The sequence below is a fragment of the Periplaneta americana genome, chromosome 9 (genome assembly GCF_040183065.1).
Source record: "Periplaneta americana isolate PAMFEO1 chromosome 9, P.americana_PAMFEO1_priV1, whole genome shotgun sequence".
NCBI classification, from domain to species: domain Eukaryota; kingdom Metazoa; phylum Arthropoda; class Insecta; order Blattodea; family Blattidae; genus Periplaneta; species Periplaneta americana.
The window spans coordinates 150,641,604-150,664,290 of NC_091125.1; the positions used below are offsets into that span (position 1 = coordinate 150,641,604).

The window sequence follows — 22,687 nt, forward strand, 5'->3', positions numbered from 1 at the left end:
TGACAAACAGATTATTGTAGAGATCTATATGGATGCTGACAGAACATGTTTATTCAGTATCGCCCACTTCACTGGTTTCATTTATTTAAAGTAAAAGTTATTTAAAAAGATAATAAAAAATTCTTTCTCAGATAAAATACATTGATTCCAAACTGTGACAAAGCAGTAGCTTATGTCTAAACACAAATTCCCATTAAGCAAGCTAAAATTAATGTCGCAAGCTCTGTGCATATACTCACCCCTTTGACTCCTTTCTTCAGCTTGTCATCTATGAAGAGAGAGAGGTACTCCGGTGACTTGGGATTCAGGTTAAGGAAATGTTCAAAATCTGATGCAATCATCTGTTTGAAGATTTTATCATTGTTAAAAGAATTGTGAAGGAAATGGTCAAACCTATCCTTAAGGTCCAGTAGATTCTGCAAATAAACAAGAAATAAATATTCAGTTACAAATATAAAGCAAAACCTAAATATAAAAGGACAAGGAGAATAGTACTTCCAATTGATTCCAAATCTGCAACATAAGTAATGAACAACTCGCAAATATATGCAATAAAAAAAATCAGGAATGCTCAGAAATTCTTGTAAGCACATAGAAAAACCACCACATTTCTGAACATTATCTGACACACTGAGGTCTTTAGAAAGGAACAGACTGACTACCAGAATAAGAAAGGCACTAGCCACATGAGAAGTCTATACTGCCTATCCCAATTTTAAGGGCACTTTTCTCATAGGTTATATATTTCTTAATTTTATGACATTCAGTGTGTTTTTCTGGTTATATGACTAGGGATTTAACAATGTCATAAGAAATACAGAAATCTAAAAATTATAGTCATGACCGTGTTATTCCCGGCGTGACTGCTCCTCTTTGCTTATGTCTTAGGAAGTCAAGGCTCTATAAAGTCTAGGTAGGTAGTATCGTCCGCCATTTTTGTTCTTTCGTTGCCGAGCTACCAGACGAGGGATCTATTTGCCACACCATTAAACATTATCATGTCGTAGCTCTATGATAATAAATCAAACGCACTGTAATTCAGCGAATAATTGAGCAGCAAATAACGTCCTCGTGTGCTTTCTGCGAACGCCAACGAAAGAGCCACAATGGTGGGCGATTATATATTAAGTATTTATCCAGCCTTAGGAAATGCTTAACATCTTCATCAGCGAATCACAAGACACACACATTTAAATGTAGCCGACCTGCAACATGATTGGCTGCCGGAAATTAGAGCGACAGGACTATAGGTTTTAACAATTTGTAAAACAAGAGAATATTGTTTATGGTTCCTAAGTCAAAACTTATGTTCTCTTTTTTCACCAATTGAATAGCTAAGTGGAAAAATGTTGAAAGCGCCAAATTAAAATTTTACGCAAACAGAAAAAGAAATGCTTGATGCTTAGCATTGCAATGTTTTTCCACAACCTTTTATGTTCTACTGCCTATATTGAAGGTTGAAACAGTCAGCTACCAGTTGAGAAAAAAATAACCTTCAGTTATGCAAGAAAAATGTAATTTCACGTGAACTACACAAGTGATATGAAAGATTCCCAACATCACCTTATGCAGGAGATGAAACAGTAGAAAAACGGATAATGATCCTGATGAAGAAAATTTTTTAACATGTTTTATCTTCATTAAGTTCATGTTTTTTTAAATAAAATACATAAATAATTTCAACTTTTATAATATTGCTGCAAAGAATAATTATCAATCAATCAATCAATCAATCAATCAATCAATCAATCAACAATGGCACGACAGCCCTGTGTGAGCCCTGGCCTTCTGTAGAAGCTTTCTCCATTCCTCTCTCAACAGAGCCGTTCTTCTCCAGTAAAGAAAAATTACAAGTCACATAAATCACTTAAAAGTATTATCCTGAAATGTTATGCTATAGGTGAAATAAACTTAGTCCAAGAAGACAGAAGATAGCAACTAAGTTCATGCCACTTTTTCATTAAACAATTAACACCAACAAAATAATAACACACAATAACTTTTTTTTTTTACTGGGAGAGTCAATTCAGAACTAGTAAACAAACCTTAAAAAAATGTCAGTTTTCTACCTTGACTCTAACAAAAGATATCGAGTAAACAAATATGACAAAATCTTTAACTTCAATTATCTCAAAATTATGATTTTAGACTTAGTAAGTTTCGCTTGTATGCTGGCGATATAATACAATACTACAAATACTTGGGGTGTACTATAAGCAGTAACATGAACTGCTGCCAGGAAGTCAAAAGAAGGATAGCAATGGCAAAGCAAGTTTTTAATAGAAAAAGGAACACCTTCTGCAGACCTCTGAAAAAAAAAAAAAAAAAAACCAAGGAAGAGACTAGTGAAGTGCTTTATATGAAGTGTGGCATTGCATGGGGCAGAAACATGGACATTACGACGATGTGAAGAGAATCGAACAGAAGCATTTGAAATGTCGATATGGAGAAGAATGGAATGCATGAAGGATGCATTGGAAAGAATGGTGAACAGGAGAAGAGTTCAGAGCAGAAGAAGATAGCAGGTGATAGACGACATTAAGATAGCCTATATGGATCATATGAGGAGACAAAGAGGAAGGCAGAAAATAGGAAAGATTTGAGACAGCTGGATTTGCAGTGAAACTGCCTACCTGAACGAAATTGATGGCATTTGTCCCTCCCTCTTCTTCTTGAACAAGAGCTTTACCCTGTTCTCTCAGGTACTGACTCACGCAGTCCGCGACAGTTTTCAGACCATCTGTCACTCTGCTGAACAACTTGTACATACAAGCTAGGTCCTCAGTCTTCTGGTTCTTCAGCATGTGCACCACACCAGAGTTCTCCATCTGGACAAACAGAAATACAGTACCACAGTCAGTCACATTCTTACCAACACCTGTCCACCACTCAGCAGCTACAAACAAACCCAACATATACCTCCACAATTGTTTTCATGTGCTTCTTTATCAGCTCCTCCTCGACCACTTCGACGATCCTTGGTTCTGTTGAGACATCTAAGTAATGTTTCGCTCTTTCAGCTTCTTCATTTATTCGAGCCTCTACTTTCTTAATATACACAGATGCACTATTTTCTGCAAGGAACTTCTGGCTTTCCAACTGAAACAGGAAATATATGTAGCATATGATTAAATTAAGTCTCTTTTTTGCTTCCCTGTGAACCAATGTTAAAATATTACCAAATACCTTACTATAATAATACCGGACAGCTAGCAGTTTTATGTGCGAACAACGATGGTGCTGTTACCAACCTGCCGGGATGGAGATACTCGCGAAACAAGCTGCAATCAACTGCAATGTATATTGTTGCTGGGCTAGTTAATTTGTTAACAGTTTTATGAATTAGTACTAGTGTTAAAATGTCAGGGTGTATATGTGCTGTTTATAATTGTGACAATTGCAGCATTACAAATTGCTCCAAATCGTACTTTCGATTTCCGACAGTTCATAAAACGTAAGTCAACAACATTCTTTAGTAGGCCTAATTCCTTCGTCTTTGTGTTGATATAAAAATACAAATTAGTTTTTTTATTTAGACCTAATAAATAAATAGAAGTTAAAATGTATTGGATTTTAAGGTTTTATCAAATTAAGTTTTATTGTTGTCCACATGCCTTTACTAATTATTACAAGCATCAGATTACTATCAATTTTATCTTTGCAGTTGTCAGCAATGCGTATATAAAACATTACTGTAAATTCATTCCTAATATCAGACTGATTTTGCCTCGGTAAACCGAAGAAAAAATATGTAACAATTGAGGGGCTCAGAACAAAAAGGAGGTAAGTGACATTATTAAAAAAAATGAGGTAAGTGCGTGTTCTGATAGGCCAAAAGGATATTTCTTTGGGATAAAATCAGGTAAGTGATCACACTGTGCAGTGCTGCTATATGGGCATCATTTCACCAAACTAGTGTATAATATTTCATTGCATGTAGAACTTTAACTATAATTTCCTCAAAACTAGGTTTCCGTCACTTACCTGCTTTTTGTTCTAAGCCCCTCAATTAATTACGGAAAGTAATATGAAGTATGCAATATTTCTCATAATATGCAGCTTTGATATAAGATAATAATTTTACATTAAATATTATTCAACATTTCTTAAGTGTTTCATATATAATTCCACATTAGTAACTCACGTTTTAAACAATAGTCCAAATCTCGCTATGTTAATATTTGTATATGTGGACGTAATTCCATCCCTCTCCACTAGATGTCAGGTCCGCAATATTTCGCACTCACGCCAATGCTGCTAGTATACAGCTGTCCGGTATTATTATAGTAAGGTATTTATTACCCCCCCCCCAAAAAAAAGTCCACACCTGTGGAGTAACGACTAGCGCATCTGGCCGTGAAACCAGGTGGCCCGGGTTCGATTCCCGGTTGGGGCACGTTACCTGGTTGAGGTTTTTTCCCGGGGTTTTCCTTCAACCCAATATGAGCAAATGCTGGGTAACTTTCAGTGCTGGACCCCGGACTTATTTCACCGGCAGTATCACCTTCATCTCATTCAGATGCTAAATAACCTAAGCTGCTGATAAAGCATCGTAAAATAACCTACTAAAAAAAAAATATTACCCAAAATATCAAACATCACTGGGTTGTCCCATGAAGACATGGAAAGGAAACTTTTTGTAGACATAACAGTTCTCTTAGGATTCTCAAAAACAATTCCGTATCAGTAGACAAATGTGCTACCATCTGAGTTATGTTGGTGGCTCTCGCTTATATAAATTAGGTTGATGCATAAATGTGTAGTGTTTTTGTTCGTCATCACAGCACTGCATTGCTAGGAGATTGTTTATCATCTGTCATTTGTTACTTGGAGCATTATGTTTGTACATATGCCTTAAATTTTGCGGATTTGAAGAACGTTTGTGCAATTTGTGGGCTAAAAAAGACTGACCGACAACAAAATGTGCAACTTATTTTCTACAATATACTTTTTTTTTTAAAGATGGGACGTGACAGTTAAGTGGCTGAGCTTGGAACTGCAGTGCTATGTTGCCAATAAGGACTACCATGCTGCCAGCTGATGGAAGCTAGCAATTGACGTTAAGATGGCTGACGTTAAAACATTCATTGACAACTGACGCGAAGGTAAGAAAACAATACAAAAATTGACAGAGAATCAAACACGAAACGTACCAATGCTAACACTGTGTGCACAATAAATGTCGCCAAGAGAGCTATTAAGCACTCGCCACGTGTGAAAGGTAAGTTTGGCAACTCAACTGTTGTTACCATAGCAACAGGCCTACCCAATGACGTTCACGCTATGTGACATTCAGTTGTTTTTCCGATCGCAACACTCCTGTCATGTCCCATCTTTCAAAAAAACAAGTATACAATGATCCATAATATTATATATCTGAATTTTAAATACATGTGAATTAATAACAAGGCAATTTTTCTTTTTTTTAAGTAGGATACAGGTGTAGTTTATCATCAAAAAGAATTTGTAGCATGTTTTGTGGATGGTTCAACCTGCTTAAAAATGGCACTATAATATGACAATCTAAAACAAGATCATACATCCTCTCCATCAAGACACTGTGAAATGTGTTTAAAAACACAATGTTTATTGAACTAGAGTCACAGTTCATACCTATTATCTAAGCAGAGAACTTCGTCTGCAAAGTAAAAGAATGAAAAATTCCCTCAAATTCGAGATCCTATACTGTGCAGTAATCATGCTGAAGAAATAACAGACTCACCCTGTAGAACTCTGCTGACTGTTGAAGGAATGGTCTCTCAAAATCCTCTTCATACACTGATCTACTGTTGATCCCAAGAACCATGAGCATTTGGCAGGCATTTTTAATGGCAATTCTGTCTACCACCTCCCCTTTCCTCTCCCGCATTACCATGTCCAGGAGTGTTTCACGAAGATGATCTCTTATACATCCATACCGCACCACCTGAAAATTGTGTCCATTATCAGCTACAGTAACACAAGAAAGCAAAATCTAATTAATCAAATCACTTCTTTAACACAACTATATCACTGAATACACAACAAACTGTCATATAAAACTCTTCCCAAATAGATAACGGACATTTCACTAAATATAGAGTATTCCAACAATTTGAACCTAATCTCTATTTGCAAAGAAACGAAAATTGGTGGATATATAATCTATTGTACGTAGTCTTGCCATAAATACTGCCAAGAACATTCCAAAGGATGTGTACAACTAGTTTCGAAATTTGTCACCTTGTCGTCTGATTCAGCTGGTATAATAGTGTTGTGAATCTAATAGCCAAAGAGTAACAACCATGCTTCCTTTAGAACTAGCCACTGAATGGAGAGAGTATGAAAATCGTGTTGCACTTACACTCCTATACAATGTTGGGAAGTCAGCACCAAAGGCTGGGGGAAAGAAACTAAAAAGGGATATTAACAGGAGGCCTGGTATTATAAATACGGTTAATCTATAGATTAAGTTGAACCGAAGTTAAACCTAACCGAGAGTTTAACTCTATGTGCAGTATTACAGTCTCCCAGTTAAAGTAAACTACAGTAAAAAAACGATTATCCGTCACCCTATTAACTGATTGGTGGATTATCCAACTGTCATTCTCTCTCGCAGAAAAAAATATGAAATATTGTACATTATATTAGTATAAATTTTTTCTACAGAGTGTTTTTTACAAACCTTTACCCTTACGCATTATGGTCTACTCTTCTATGCAAGATGTCTTCTACAAGTGTTAAAAGAAAACATGTTGCACTACGTAAAAAAGTGCAAGAGTGGTTTGGGAAAAGAGAAAATGTGGTTCATCTCACATCACAATACGAGATAGGAATTACAACTGTACGCGATTTAGGCTACTGAAAAACAAAATATAAACTATATAAAATTTGTAAATCTACAACATGAGACCTCTACCATTCCTATCTTTCCACAGACAGTCGTCATAAGAAGCTTCCTTGGCCATTAAAAACCCTTTGTTGAAAACCAGACTTAAGTACAATAAATAATGTTATAACAACTAACTTATCGGAAAATTGAACATGAATTGTACAAAAAACTGACTTAAATTAGTGAACTTCTGATTCACTACCTAGCGTATTAAAAGAAAAGACCATGGAGGAAATTACGAAAATATTACGTACTTAGGTTATGAATACTTTTCATGGCACGGATTATCCGATTTTTTCGATTAACCGTTCAGCCCACCCCCTTCATTACCACGGATAATAGAGGTTCTACTGTATAGTGGAATACAACTGATATTACACCTAGGAAACAAAATAAGACAATTGCTGCTGTTTTATTATATTATTGCTATTAAAATGACTGATCTCGTGGAAGATCATCATTAAGAAACATTTTTGTCCTTTGATATCAGAGAGAATATCATAAAAAAAACCTGTAGAGGAATAACATCTCATAGTTCAGTATGCTTGTCAGACTTAACCTCAAATAGGTTCTTAATGCTAGCTACCAATGTTATACTCCCAAACACAATGTAACCAGACTAAACCATGTATGATCACCCTCTGACTGAACTCCATTCATAATCATCTGACTCGTGAACTATAATATTAGTGTGCGTATTTTATAAGTTATGTAGAATGTTTATGAAACAGAAGTCAGTCACATAATAAAATTATTTTTATGAGTTTCGGAATATAATTCATGTGTAGATTTATTAACACCTTCGAAATTTTACATCTTTTCAGTATACCTACTATCAGAGGAAAAAAAGTGCAGCGTAACAAGAAACTGGTGCAGAGGTTCAACAGCATGTTTTCAAAAATAAAAAAGAATTCATTTACCTTTCAAACCCTAAAAAACACATAATTTTACACTCTTTTTTTTGTTGCATGTTGTATTCGAGTTTCAATTTTTCGAAACAAAGTTAGGGAATATAAAGCCTAATTCTGAAGGTCAGAAGAAATGTCTACTTCGAAAGCCTGAATCTATTGAAGAAAGTTCAAGTCTGAAATCTCTCACGAATTCTGTGTTGTATGTATGCCACATCACATCCCATTTTTCTATAATACACAACCATTACATGAACGGATCTCCTGGACACAAAGACTCTGCAAAAAATACAACTATAGTCGATAGATTGCTTATGCTCAGCTATCTTAGAGTCCCGCCATTCTCATCTTGCATCCTAGTAACAACAAACCAGACTGCTTTTCTCTAAGACATAATGGTGGAACAGACAATCTTTATCAAATATAATAAATATTTGCTGCACAACACACTTCTAGGAGAAGGATACATCTGAAGCTTACAGAAACAAGAATCCGAATAGTTGTGACCTATGTAACAGCAGGCATCTGCTTTATTTTTCTTAGTACAGCTGCTTTCATAAGAAATTTTTAAGTGTGAAATGACAAGTTTTTCAGGGCTAGTTTGAAGAATTGATACATGCTTTTCTTTGCAGAGAGACCAAACTTTTCATTCTCTATACCCAATAATGTTATGGATTCAGAATTTTTTAGCTCTTTATGAACATATATCACCTCTTCATGGTGTCCTGGACAGTACTACAGGATTTACAAATACGCTATGGATGTGCACCTCACATTTAAAATATTATCCGAAAGTAAAATATTTCCCCAATCAATTTTCTGAGTATGAACAACTTCAGGAATTCGAAACAAATACAAGAACAATAAAATATAATCACTGTTTATTGAAATCAATGTATCTGCTTATATTAAGGTTATTAAATTCTACAGAAAAATCTGGTGAATTCCAAAGCCCCAAGTTAAGCAATTCTTACCTGATCCCTGAAAATGATGAGGCCCAAGTTATATACGTTGTCCACATCATTCTGCTGGACATACACACGGTCCATGTACATCAGTATGTCCCGAATCATCACCATAGATGTTTGGTGATCATTCCATGCTTGATTTAATGTCTGAAGAAAGTTGTTGTGTAAAGCTTTTAGGACATCTTCCCTAACCTATAAAAAATTAAGAACTGAAAAATACTTTGCAGCATACAGATTCTGCTACGCTTATCTCTGCAAACTTTCGCATTTTTCGTGCTGTTCAAAATTCTAAGATACTTTCACAGACAGTTAAACACTTCTACAGACTCTGCAAAATTATACCCTATGAACTCTCAAATAATCGAGAGTGTATATTCATTTTTAAATGGAACACGCAAGTTTATTAAATACGAAGTTAAACATAAAAACACAAAAAGACGTTAACAACATTTGTTTGAATTTTCTGCACCACATACATCAAGAGATAACAAAAGTGTTGTTAGCAGCTACACCATTCGTTCCCATTTTTCGCAAGCCCTGCTATCACAGGGTTTCACTCCTTCTGGAGATATACAGAGCTGTGATGTGAACAGTACGAAATAAAACAATTCACAAAGTTACGTTAATATAATGATTTCTTAGTGTAGGTACATAATTATTCATTTACACGTAATTCTGATTTTAATAGTAAGTATCTAACTTACTTTTGACTCCAGATGTTGTGTTACAACTTCCTTGAGGCCTGTATACAGACGTTCTCCGTGTTTGTGGAGTACCATTGTGTAAGCATTTCTGTACAATTCTTCAAAACTGAGGCCAGAATTATTCTTTTTTTGTATTTCTTGTATTGCATTTTTTAGGAGAGCCCAAATGCTCTCCACGTACTTCTCATCCATTGTCATCTGCAAAAAGAACATAACAATTCATTCATGTTCATAATTCAATACCGTAAAAATACATCAAACAATTTTTAATTTCTAAAATGACGAACTGAAACATTTTTCACCCATGATACGTTATGAAGAAATAATGTCATTCAACAAAAATATATATATATATAGGCCTATATATTCTTTTAACTATTTAGAGAACTAAATATAAAATAAAAGAATGATATGTAAATAACCAAATAGGAGAGCAAGATACATTCGGTTGCAGTCTTTCATACATCATCTCATGAGACAGACACAACTCACAGGCAGGATAAGAGAAACAAAATTCATTCTAAAATGTTACAACGCATTAACCTCTTCCAGCTTCAATACATGGTTCTGAAACATGGGCAATAGCATCAAAGTCAACTGGAAATAATAAAAAAGACAACTCAATGAGATTATGAAGTCCATTAACAGCACATACATTATTAAACCACACAAAAATGAGGGCATCCCGCCAAACAGAATGTAAAATAGCCTATTTAAATGAAATAATCGTCATCTGTAGAAAAAACTGGAGGAATCAGGGGTGGAGATACGGATCCACAGCATTTGTAACTGGTGGGGGGGGGAGCAATAAAAAAATTTGAAAACATAAAAAGTTAATATTAAATTTAAAATCCAAACTGTCTATTTAAGTTATTCCAAAATGTTATTTTCTCTTTTAAAATACACGTATTTCAGAATTGCAAATTATTTGAGAGACGTGATGGTAGAACATTTTGTTGACAACGGTAAGTATTATGTGCAGACTATCAATTATCCCGGTGGCCGGGTAGCTCAGTTGGTAGAGCAGCTGGCTACGGACTGGAAGGCCCGGGGTTCGATCCTCGGATTTTTTCTCGTTGCCAAACTTTCAGGACGGCCCCGAGGTTCACTCAGCCTCCTATAAAATTGAGTACCGGGTTCTTCCCGGAGGTAAAAGGCGGTCAGAGCATGGTGCCGACCACACCACCTCATTCTAGTGCCGAGGTCATGGAAAGCATGGGGCTCTACCTCCATGCCCCCCAAGTGCCTTCATGGCATGTTACAGGGATACCTTTACCTTTACCTTTATCAATTATCCCGTCCCAAGTAAAGAAGCTTTAGAAGCTTTCGTAAAAAACAATAGATTTTTTAAGCATTTCTCTGACTTTAGTACAAAGTTGTGTAATATGTTATACTAATTATAGATGCATTACGCATTTAATCTTCTGTGTTAAAATAATACATACCGGTATGTATAAAATAAATAATACAACCCTCTACATTAAAAAAGTGTTTCTTAACAATGAAGTGTCTTGATAACCTGAGGGTTAAGTGGAGGGGGAAGCTAAAGGGGGCGTAATGTTTAAGGAGCAGTGGGGGGGGGGGGGCAGCGCAACGAAACCAAGCTCTGCAGAAATAATTAATTCGAACAGACTATCATATAAATTATGATCTACAGAAAAAAAAAAAATGAGTTATAGGAACAAGGAGAGATCAACTTCTACATCTGTACGTTACCAACTCCTCAAGACAGATCAGACCAAATGGTTTAACTGGTGAAGATATTGGTGATGATTTTCATTTCAGAAGAAAATACGCAATGATCACATTTTTTATACCGGAATACAATACATATTACATTTAAACAAAATAAGCCCTAAAATATCTCTGACTGAGGTTCTGGCTGATAAGTAAATATATCATCAAGCAATACATCTCACTTGATATGTGTCAGAGGAAGAACAATTGTTTGTATACATCTTAAGTCTGATTAGTAATTATGTAGCTAGTCAGCGATGTATGCAATGGAGGGGGAAGGAACTGGCCACCCTACCCCATTATCTCCTGGCTTAGTTGCCTCATAAATAGTGCCTTTTTGGTATCATTTGTGAGGTTCAGATCTGTCTTCAGACAGCTGACTGAACAGCAACAAGCCCCAAAAATACAGAAGAAAGTGTGCGTGTGTGTATAGTATCCTAACACTACATACTCTATTAACGCACGAGAATTATGAACTAAAAACACAGCGAGAAACTCTTTATTGTGATGGCTCTATATTATATTCTCGTATGCAGCTGATACAGTGGTGATATTTAGTGGTTATTCCTGGGAAGAAATTTATAAATAGGCTAACATAAATAAAAATAGGGGAGAGTCGGGTAGTATCGGACAGTGCGTTTCTTTCATCTACCACCATATGGTAGTATCTGAACGACATGGTTACGTTTCTCTATGCAACATCACAGAAACGTAACCATGTCAATCAGGTACTATCATCGTGTGGTAGATGAAAGAAACTCACTGTCCGATATTACCCGATGTCCGATACTACCCGACTCTCCCCTGCAGTTAAAGATAGGTTTTATTTCAATTTTCTTTCGTAAAAAATATATATATTTTTTTTTATTTAATGCAGTGGCACTTGACTAGAGTCATTGGCCGTAAAATGGCGATAAAAACTAAAAGGAAAAAAAAAAAAAAAAAAGAAATAAAGTGAACAATGTCCAAGTGAAACTATGAAAGAGTGGATGTCAGCACTGCTGCATTCTTTCTCTGGCCTCCCAGTATCTTTCCACAAAGCTGACAGATGAAAGTGCTGGACAAGTCTTAATGTGGACTTTCGTTAAATATTAAAAATAAAAATAAAACATTATTCCCTTTTTCTTTAACATGTAGGCTGTTGGTCAATCATCTTTGAATATCGTTGTAATTTAAATTTAGTAATAAATAACTGTAGTTCTTCTGTTTATAATTGTAAATATCTCCCTTTGAAAGAAGCTGCAGTTGTGAAATATCTGGACATCATTATTGATCAGCATCTGAAATGGTATTCTCATATTTCTTACTTATGCAGCAAATTACGTAAAACAATTTATAGATTTGCCATTCTTCACCGTATTTTACGTATCATTTAGCTCTCTTTAGGCCACCATTCTATATAGCATTATTGTCTGGGGTGGAACTTCAAAAATTCTTTTGGATTCTATACATTTTTTTACAAAAAAGGATAATCAAAATTTGATTTAAAAAACCTACTGATTGCTCTTACAAACTCTTACATTAAATGGTTCAACTTTGTTTTTTTTTTCCCCTGCATTTTTTTTCTTTTTTATTTCTTACTAATAATTTTATTGTAATTAATAAATGATTAAATGGTTCTATACTCAATGCAAATATCATGTGAACAGAATGAACAACCTTAAGATTTCCCAAATTAATCTTATCATATAGGCTACACCAAGAAGTCCTCTACTTACTGGAAGATCTAAAAGGAGATGGCTAGAGACTGTAATGGGCCAATGAGGCCCAATACTTGCTCATGGATGATGATATTTTGTTTTTACATTTCATTTTTTTATTTTTTACTAGGCCTAATTATAATAATAATTATTAGAACTACTAAATGGTTCCACATTTTGCTTTCACTGCATTTTGTTATTTTTATTCTTCACCAATTATAATTTTATTTATCCTTACTAGGCTAAAAGGTTTCACATTTTGTCTTTACTACATTTTTGTTTTTTTGTTTATTAAGACAAAATAATTTATTTTTGTCGATGTTTACGTCGATTGAACTGACTCCTAAACACGAGTAATGTTCTTTCAAGATCCACTGAATTGTTTGTGTGTATTTTTATTTCAATAATTTTATTATTATTATTATTATTATTATTATTATTATTATTATTATTATTATTATTATTATTATTATTATTATTATTACGGAGACCGTAACAGGCCACTAGGCCTAATACCTGCAAGGACGACGATGATGATGATGATGATGATAATGATATTATTATTATTATTATTATTATTATTATTATTATTATTATTATTATTATTATTATTACTATTTACAAAGGAAGCCAAGTTAAAGGAATCTGCAATTCGAAGTTTGAATAGGAAATATGAGTGTTCAACATTGCACATTTTATCAGTTATCACAAACAAACATACTAACGTACTTACTATAACAGACAGGAAAACATCAATGGGTATATTACTCAGGAAAGAAGTCCATTTCCGAGATGCGAAACACGTAAAATGAATTCATTACATCTGATGAGATGACGACAGACGAGGATAATGGCTCGCAAAGAACTGCTTATACTCGTACTGTTCCTACTCCGCCCCAAGGATTTTCGCAGCACAGCCATTTATAACTTAAAGTAGGAATTGTAAGAGAACAATACACCGGTAATGAAAATTGAAAAGGCCGCTTATGAAAGCAAGTAGTCGAACGTTAAGATTTTCTCACATCCCTTACCACAAACTTTTCCTAACAATATCAGCAGTTGTCCTTTTATCTCAGAAGAAACCATGCTTCAAATGTTTTCATTTAAAAATTAAACCCACAATACTTGAATCTAGATACAAGCCCTACACTATCACTACTTTAGTTTTGAATGCACTTGCAAATTATTTACTCTTCTTCCATGCTTTCATCTTCATCCTTCACATATTATATGCGGACCTGATCTTACCATTTGAGATGGATGGATGCATTTTAGATGGATGGATGCATTTTAGATGTGGTAAATTAACATTCAACCGTCACGAGAACTAAACCGACATACTGAACTATCATTAGGCCTATTTAAATGTCTATAACCTGTATTAATATTTTACTAACGATTGAAATTCATTTAAAATCTGCCTGTTTATTTTTCTCTCAAATTTATAGACTATATGAAGATAAAAATGTAATATCCTTACTTTATACATTACGATAATAAACCTTGACGCCATATAACTGTAAAAATTAACAGCAATATTACAAACAAAAGTCTACAATCACTCAAAACAAGATCTTATATTATCACAGATAAAAGAGACTATTTCTGAAATATAAACCATGTATATATAAAAAAAATAATTCACTATGTCGCTTAAGACGCATTAGTTCAGTTTAGAACTTGTAAGTGCACTTGTTTCCACAGAAATATTAACAACCTTTCTTCCACGTTTACACAAGTAATTTATTGCCAGGAGTGACACTGTTACAGTGTAAAGAAAGGAAGGACATTGCATACAGTGTAAGAACATTGTATTTCAGGGTCTGTGAAAGCTTGCACTGTGATTTCACATTACGGTACTTATTAATTAACACTTTAGGAAAATAGTGAATCACACTTTACTACCGGTATATAAGCATATCACCCACGTTTCCATTACTAGCCATTAGGAAAGAAAATAAAAACAAAAAATAAAAAAAGCTTCCTTATCGAAATTCTTATTCGAAACTATCAATTCAGAATAAGTTTAATCTACCTCATGATTTAACCAGTATTCTAAAAATAAAGTCACCTTATGACATGACTTAATTATGGCAGTACCCTAAAATGTCGTATAAATAGAAATATATACTAAACACATATACTTAACAAAAAATTTAACATAAATTAAGCCTATGCCTATTACAAAATCACATTCCAACATTTAGACATTTCCAAAAATCACGTTACATAAGAATTCTACAAATGGTTCGAGCCAAGAAAGTGTCCCTCGGAGTTTCATATTGTTTTTGGTTTTAAAATGAACATTAATACATAACAAAAAAGTTACATTGAAAAATGAGTTCTATTCAGTCAATACTTAACATAAACACAATAAAACATGTTATAATAACATTTACACAGATTTTAAAAACAGACGTTTTCGCCAATTTGATTGGCATCTTCAGGTCGTGTAGGTCGAATGGAACATGTTATAAAAAGTGAACACTTGGTATATGACGTTAAAAACCAAAGTTATTATATGAATGCTGCGGAGGAACTATATATTACCACCTTTTCTAATAATAATGATAGCCCGCTCCTTAACGAACAATACCCAAATTCAAATAACCCTCTGTTTAAAATCACACGCAAGTAACGGTCATTCATCCACTAGTCTTGCAACGTATACAGTTTTCGTCATACGCTACCACTTAATGTAAAGATCAGTCGTGTCGCCGTCCTCATGGATTTCAAGACGTTCTTCCATTTTTTGTAAGTATTGTTTTAGAAGATTTAAATAATACTTAAATGCTTCTAAATATTCTTTCATTCTAACCTTACAATTTACAGGATTTTTCCCGCTCTCCATAACGGCCACACGACAGACCTGTTCGTAGCACCTTCAAATCTATCTTGAAAACTGTATCTGCAATGACAGAAGAGTTTTGCTGTTTCCTTGGTTCACACACGCCTCTTTCAACACAGTGATTCTACACACATCGTGGAGGCTTTTTGCAATATTCTATTCTCTGTTTTTAAGTGATATTACATTTGTAACTTTGGTTTTTAACGTCATATACCAAGTGTTCACTTTTTATAACATGTTCCATTCGACCTACACGACCTGAAGATGCCAATCAAAATTGGCGAAAACGTTTTTAAAATCTGTGTAAATGTTATTATAACATGTTTTATTGTGTTTATGTTAAGTATTGACTGAATAGAACTCATTTTTCAATTAACATTGAACTTAACGGAACCAATATGCCTTTGAAATGAAAAAAGTTACAGATTATCCATAAAAAAGGGAGTAAATTATAAAGTGAATTAAGCTGTATGGCAGGAATATCAGATATTAGTGAGCATTATCGCAATTGAAATTATGCATTCCAGATCAATACATAGATTCGCTTAATCAAATGATATTGGCAGTTTACTCATTATGAATTGTTTCAAGTTAAGACAAAGAGAACAATTATAAATATTTCCAGTTACTTATTCCTAGTTCAATTTGTATTAACCTTTTCTAACCATTTTAAAATAAGACCACAGTTTCATATTAATTAACTCACACAACATTCCATATGCATTCTGTGTGGTAAAGTTGTAAAATACATCTTCCATGGTTTCATTTCTTCCAAAGTTACAGAAACTTGCAATTTATGTACCTAGTTCATACACATTACTAAATTTTACTTTCGTAAACAAACACGATTTAATGCGAAAAAATGTAAATGGACTGTCAATAATTTAACACCATAAATTTTGATCCATATTATTCAAAAGTAGGTTTCAAATACCAGACTACATGTGTGCATTTTTGCACCTTCAATCATGAACGAACATGATTTAACGTGAAAAATGTAAATGGACTGACAACACCATAAATTTTGATATATAATGAAACCTACATATTATTCAAAAGTATGCTTTAAGTACCAGACTACATTGTGTGCATTTTGAACCTTCAATTGTTTAATAATGATGTAACAAAGGACAATCACTAAAATAAACATGCATTTTTCTTTTCAATATCGAAGTTGGCACACACACACATCGTAATTTTTTTAACAAAGAAAAGAAAAAAAAATGAACTAAATTATGCAACATTCAAGTAAGTATTTAGGCCTACTTCAACTTCAATACCAATATTTACCAGAATATGGTTTTTTAAATATGTCCTGCGTAACATTTTTAATTACTGATATTTTTACATTGTTAAAAAAAAAAAAGTAATGCTGTTGGTAAAGGTTGTCATATTATTTAGGATATCTATACTAATATCTGTACCGGTAGCCGAAATTTTTCTGGTAATTTTAGATTTTCCAAAAATAATTGTCCTAACATAAATAATTAACCACCCTGAAACCGAAAATCGCTTTTTTGAAATTTCTGTTTGTATGTCTGTCTGTCTGTATGTATGTTTGTTACCTTTTCACGCGATAATTGATGAACGGATTTCGATGAAAATTGGAATATAAATTATGTTCGTTGTAACTAGATTTTAGGCTATATGGCATTCAAAATATATTATTTAAAAGGGGGGTTATAAGGGGGCCTGAATTAAATAAATCGAAATATCTCGCTTATTATTGATTTTTGTGAAAAATGTTACATAACAAAAGTTTCTTTAAAAATAATTTGCGATAAGTATTATTCCTTCAAAAATTTTGATAGGACTGATATTTAATGAGATAAATGAGTTTTAAAATTAAAATAACTGCCATTTAAGGCCGTATAATGAAATAAAAAACAAATGACTTCGTCTATAAGGGGCCTTGGACAGCAACAATCGAAAGCTATGAAAGATAGCCTACAGAGAATATTTCTGTGTTTGTATGAAGTAATATCGGAAGCTAAATTAACCGATTTGTATTAATTATTATTTCACCATTGGAAAGTGTAGTTTCTCTAGATGGACATAATGCTATAATGTTATTACAGTAACTTCTGATATATAATGTAATGTAATATAATATAATATATGTAATGTAATATTATATAATATAATTTAAGTTATTTGAAGGGTTCAGAACCATAGTGGGCCAAACGCCATTTACTGAATACGTAGAAAACAAGGGTTAAAATTGTTATTACCATAATTCAATGGAAACCTATAACAAGTAAAATAAAGTATACACATTAAATCTAAATGATGTCAATGTTCATTAAACTATGGTTGCATGTAATAAAAATTAGAAACATGTTAAAGGAATTATCATTGCACCAATGAGTGGTCTCTGGACCAAAATGATCGCATTTTAATTATTTGGATGCAATTTAAATTAAGTAACATATTAAACGATTTATCCTTCTATCAAACACGAATTTTTCCTGGATCAAATGTCCTATTTTAATTATGTAATTACTTTACATTTATTTCTAACGGGTGCAGCGGAGCGCACGGGTATGGCTAGTACATAATAAAGTAGTTTCCTGGTACAAACTTTCCGTATTAAAGGGTTGTCACAAGGACAAAATAAAACAATTAAATTTAGTGAATGTAAAATATTTCTTTGCAAACTAAAATATGAGGTTTACAATAAATTTTAAATTATACATATCTTCAACCTTAAATAAAATACATTAATTGTTCAAGCCATAAAGATGATTTCTCAAAATTGAAACAGATATGACATTCATTTTAAACTACATTTTTTCTTAAAACTTTCACTTCAATTTTGATGAGTGAAAAAACAAAACAAAACGCAAAAATTTATGTCAATGCAAGCTGTTTTACAAGTATATTCGGAAAGCAATGAATCATACATAATAACTTTACAAAATTCTATTAGATATTAATGACATATCTAATATTTTTCTTGTACATTTATTGCATCTTTTCACGCTAATTTTAACATATTTATTTAGCCAACAGATTGTCAATATTCTCAACAATCAGACAAACTTAGGTACTACACATTTTCAACATTTTTAATCACAACGTAGTTAAGTATCGTCAGCAATCCCTATGACATATCCCGAAAATGTGAAGATTGTAAACATTGTTGGTACTAGATACTATTCCACCACAATATTGAGAAGAATTTGACTTACACATTGTTGAACCGGACACTACAAGGAAAATTCTTATGCTTAATGAAATCTGCAAGATATGGAGAATCTCCCAAAGACTCGTCACGAAAATTTTCGTAAGAACTTGCATGTTTTAAGAAATGCAAGACTACAATGTATGTATGATGCAACAAACGTAGAATCAACAATTTTACGGAAATACAAATTATCCTACATAACGAAAAAGTAGTTTTCAGCATGTCTATCTGTCGGTATGTTCAATGATTTCTCATAAACTATTAGTCGAATTTTGTTCATATTCAGTATATCTACAAATAAATTTACCCGGAAAAGATACACATTGCTTAAGAAAAAATAATTTGAAATCAAGAACACACAACAGAACGCAAATCACAGAAACCTGCAGAAAAGTATATTCTATTATCCATGTGCTAAAAAGGGTAAATGTTCATCTTCCCTCTTGCTTAAAAAAAGTTCCTTGTGCAGACGCTTGTATTTCCCTATTTTGACTATGATGACATTTTACTGACTGACCTTTCCAGTGACAACAAAACGAAACTTCAACGTGCTCAAAATTTGTGTGTACGTTTTGTAAGCAATGTTCGTAAATATGATCATATTACCCCATCCCTGGAAACAATAGGTTGGCTTAAACTAGATAAGAAAATAAATTTACATTCACTTCTCCTTCTCTTCTAAATCTTGAACTCTTCTATTCCTTTGTACCTGTCGTCTCGCTTCACTTACCTTTCTTCCCACCACAATCTAACACACGCTCTCGCCATGAAACAATAGTAACAATACCAATACCATCCCATCGCACCTCCTCATACTCATCCTCTTTCACAATAGCCCTGCCAAGACTCTGGAATTCGTTACCTGCTAGCATCAGGGACTGTCGAAATAAAATTGAATTAAAACGCAAACTTACTAGGCACTTGGTCAGTAATTGAGACTTGTTCAGACATGGCTTCTTGTAAATAGTTCTCTTAATCTATCACAAAATATCTCAATATATGGTAATTTCATCACTATAGAATTTTGTTATTCTAGGTTTAATTTGTAATTTAGTAAATACAAAAATATTCTTTGTTCTTAACTTCTATGATAAAATGTCTAGCTTTCATTCATCAGGTAATCTTGTCGTACTTTAATTTTTATTGTAATTGTAATTGTAATTTTATTCTCCATATTATAGTTGTAATCCCCTGGTAGAGGGGCAGAGAAGACCTGATGGTCTTATCTCTACCAGGTTAAATAAATGAATACTAAAAAATACAATGGTTATCCAAAACAAATCAAATCTAAGTTCTCCCACTCTCCATTAGAATGATGTGACAAATGAAATGGTAGTACGGTTCATATTAAGAACAAAAATAACTCCGTATGATTTTTACCTTTGTGTTTACTCCCTCTGGCCACATGACTGAGCTAGCAGTAAAAATATCATTCCTTACTGGCTCATCAATCACTAGTTATAAACTCCCTATGTTGTATGTCTATGAATCTCTTTAGAAGCAAGATCTTGATTCATTTGCATGTGTGGTCAAGACGACCTAGCACTTAAACCACTCTCTGATACATTGTACTAACTCTTCACTAAGTACACTCTTCCCCACAATAGTCGATTATGCTAGGGCATGATGTGTATCCAGAGTGAACGCAAGCAACCTCACATGCCCTGGACTAGTCTCCTCTGTATGTCACTGACCAGGATCAGAGAAATATTGATAAAAATAGTGGAATGCAAATGATCTCAATGTCTATATTGGGAAAACAGAAGAACTGAGAAAAATCCCAACTGCAATGTACTCCCTATTATCCAGATACCTGGAAGTACGGATAATCCAAAAATCCAGCTTTTACTGGAGATATTTACAAGAAATGTTTCTAATTAATAGGCAGATTCCGTTTGTAGTCCTCTGAAGTATTTTCACAACACATAATAATGATTGTCACTCTTTCCTTTGAAAACTTATTTTTTATATATAATTATTGACGGGAATTTTACTGGAAGCAAGTAAAGAGATAGGTTTGGAAGTAAATCCCGAAAAGACAAAGTCTAAGATCATGTCTCGTGACGGGAATATTGTACGAAATGGAAATATAAGAATTGGAAATTTATCTTTTGAAGAGGTGGAGAAGTTCAAATATCTGGGAGCAACAGGAACAAATATAAATGATATTCGGGAGGAAATTAAACACAGAATAAATATGGGAAATGCCTGTTATCATTCGGTTGAGAAACTTTTATCATCCGGTCTGCTGTCAAAAAATCTGAAAGATAGAATTTATAAAACAGTTATATTACCAGTTGTTCTGTATGGTTGTGAAACTTGGACTCTCACTTTGAGAGAGGAACATAGGTTAAAGGTGTTTGAGAATAAGGTGCTTAGGAAAATATTTGGGGCTAAGAGGGATGAAGTTACAGGAGAATGGAGAAAGTTACACAACACAGAACTGCACGCATTGTATTCTTCACCTGACATAATTAGGAACATTAAATCCAGACGTTTGAGATGGGCAGGGCATGTAGCACGTATGAGCGAATCCAGAAATGCATATAGAGTGTCAGTTGGGAGGCCGGAGGGAAAAAGACCTTTAGGGAGGCCGAGACGTAGGTGGGAAGATAATATTAAAATGGATTTGAGGAAGGTGGGATAAGATGATAGAGAATGGATTAATCTTGCTCAGAATAGGGTCCAATGGCGGGCTTATGTGAGGGCGGCAATGAACCTCCGGGTTCCTTAAAAGCCAGTAAGTATAGTATAATTATTGATCCAAAATCATGCACGGTTAATCCACGAACGAATAATCCGCGCACGGATAATCAGGAGTATACTGTATCACAAAAGTTTGAATGACAGCAATGCAGAGTCAGAGAAGAAAGGAATATGTTAAGATTCTCGCTATAGGCTAAGCCACTAATATGTCTAAACATTTGGATCACTTTTAATTATAAATTTCCGTAAATAGAAAAATATTAGAAATTACTGCAGTATACAGGAAGTATGATAAGTGACTCTCTCCATTTTAAAATTATGGTAAATACATTGTTTATTGTCATAAATCCAATTTTTTTATTTTACGACGCTTTATCAACATCTTCGGTTATTTAGCGTCTGAATGAGATGAAGGTGATAATGCCGGTGAAATGAATCCGGGGTCCAGCACCGAAAGTTACCCAGCATTTGCTCATATTGGGTTGAGGGGAAAACCTCGGAAAAAACCTCAACCAGGTAACTTGCCCCGACCGGGAATCGAACCCGGGCCACCTGGTTTCGCGGCCAGACGCGCTGACCGTTACTCCACAGGTGTGGACAAATCCAATTTTAAATTGGCATTATTACTGAGAGAGGCAGCATGGCATGGCTAATTGTATATACTTAACTTCGGCGTCCTAAGGCTCGCAGCAAGGGGAGGTGGCGTCATTAGGCGTGGACACACAAGTTATATTTTTTATTTTAGGTTATTTTACGACGCTTTATCAACAGCTTAGGTTATTTAGCGTCTGAATGAAATGGTGATAATGTCGGTGAAATGAGTCCGGGGTCCAGCACCGAAAGTTACCCAGCATTTGCTCATATTGGGTTGAGGGAAAACCCCGGAAAAAACCTCAACCAGGTAACTTGCCCCGACCGGGAATCGAACCCGGGCCACTATGTGCTGGACCCCGGACTCATTTCACCGGCATTAACACCTTCATATCATTCAGACGCTAAATAACCTAGATGTTGATACAGCGTCGTAAAATAACCCAATAAAAATAAATAAATAAATG

General features: G+C 34.0%; 1 protein-coding gene across 1 annotated transcript in view; it reads right to left on the reverse strand.

Moving 5' to 3' along the window:
* The window catches only part of Cul3 (cullin 3), a 93,427-nt gene that overhangs the window by 37,805 nt on the left and 32,935 nt on the right, over positions 1–22,687 (reverse strand). Inside the window, exons 2-7 of the mRNA XM_069836116.1 lie at positions 9,452–9,649; positions 8,754–8,939; positions 5,723–5,926; positions 2,920–3,099; positions 2,634–2,828; positions 240–416 (exon numbers count right to left, since the gene is read on the reverse strand). Coding sequence (XP_069692217.1) covers positions 240–416; positions 2,634–2,828; positions 2,920–3,099; positions 5,723–5,926; positions 8,754–8,939; positions 9,452–9,649 — 1,140 coding nt within the window. The remainder of the gene's footprint in view (positions 1–239; positions 417–2,633; positions 2,829–2,919; positions 3,100–5,722; positions 5,927–8,753; positions 8,940–9,451; positions 9,650–22,687) is intronic.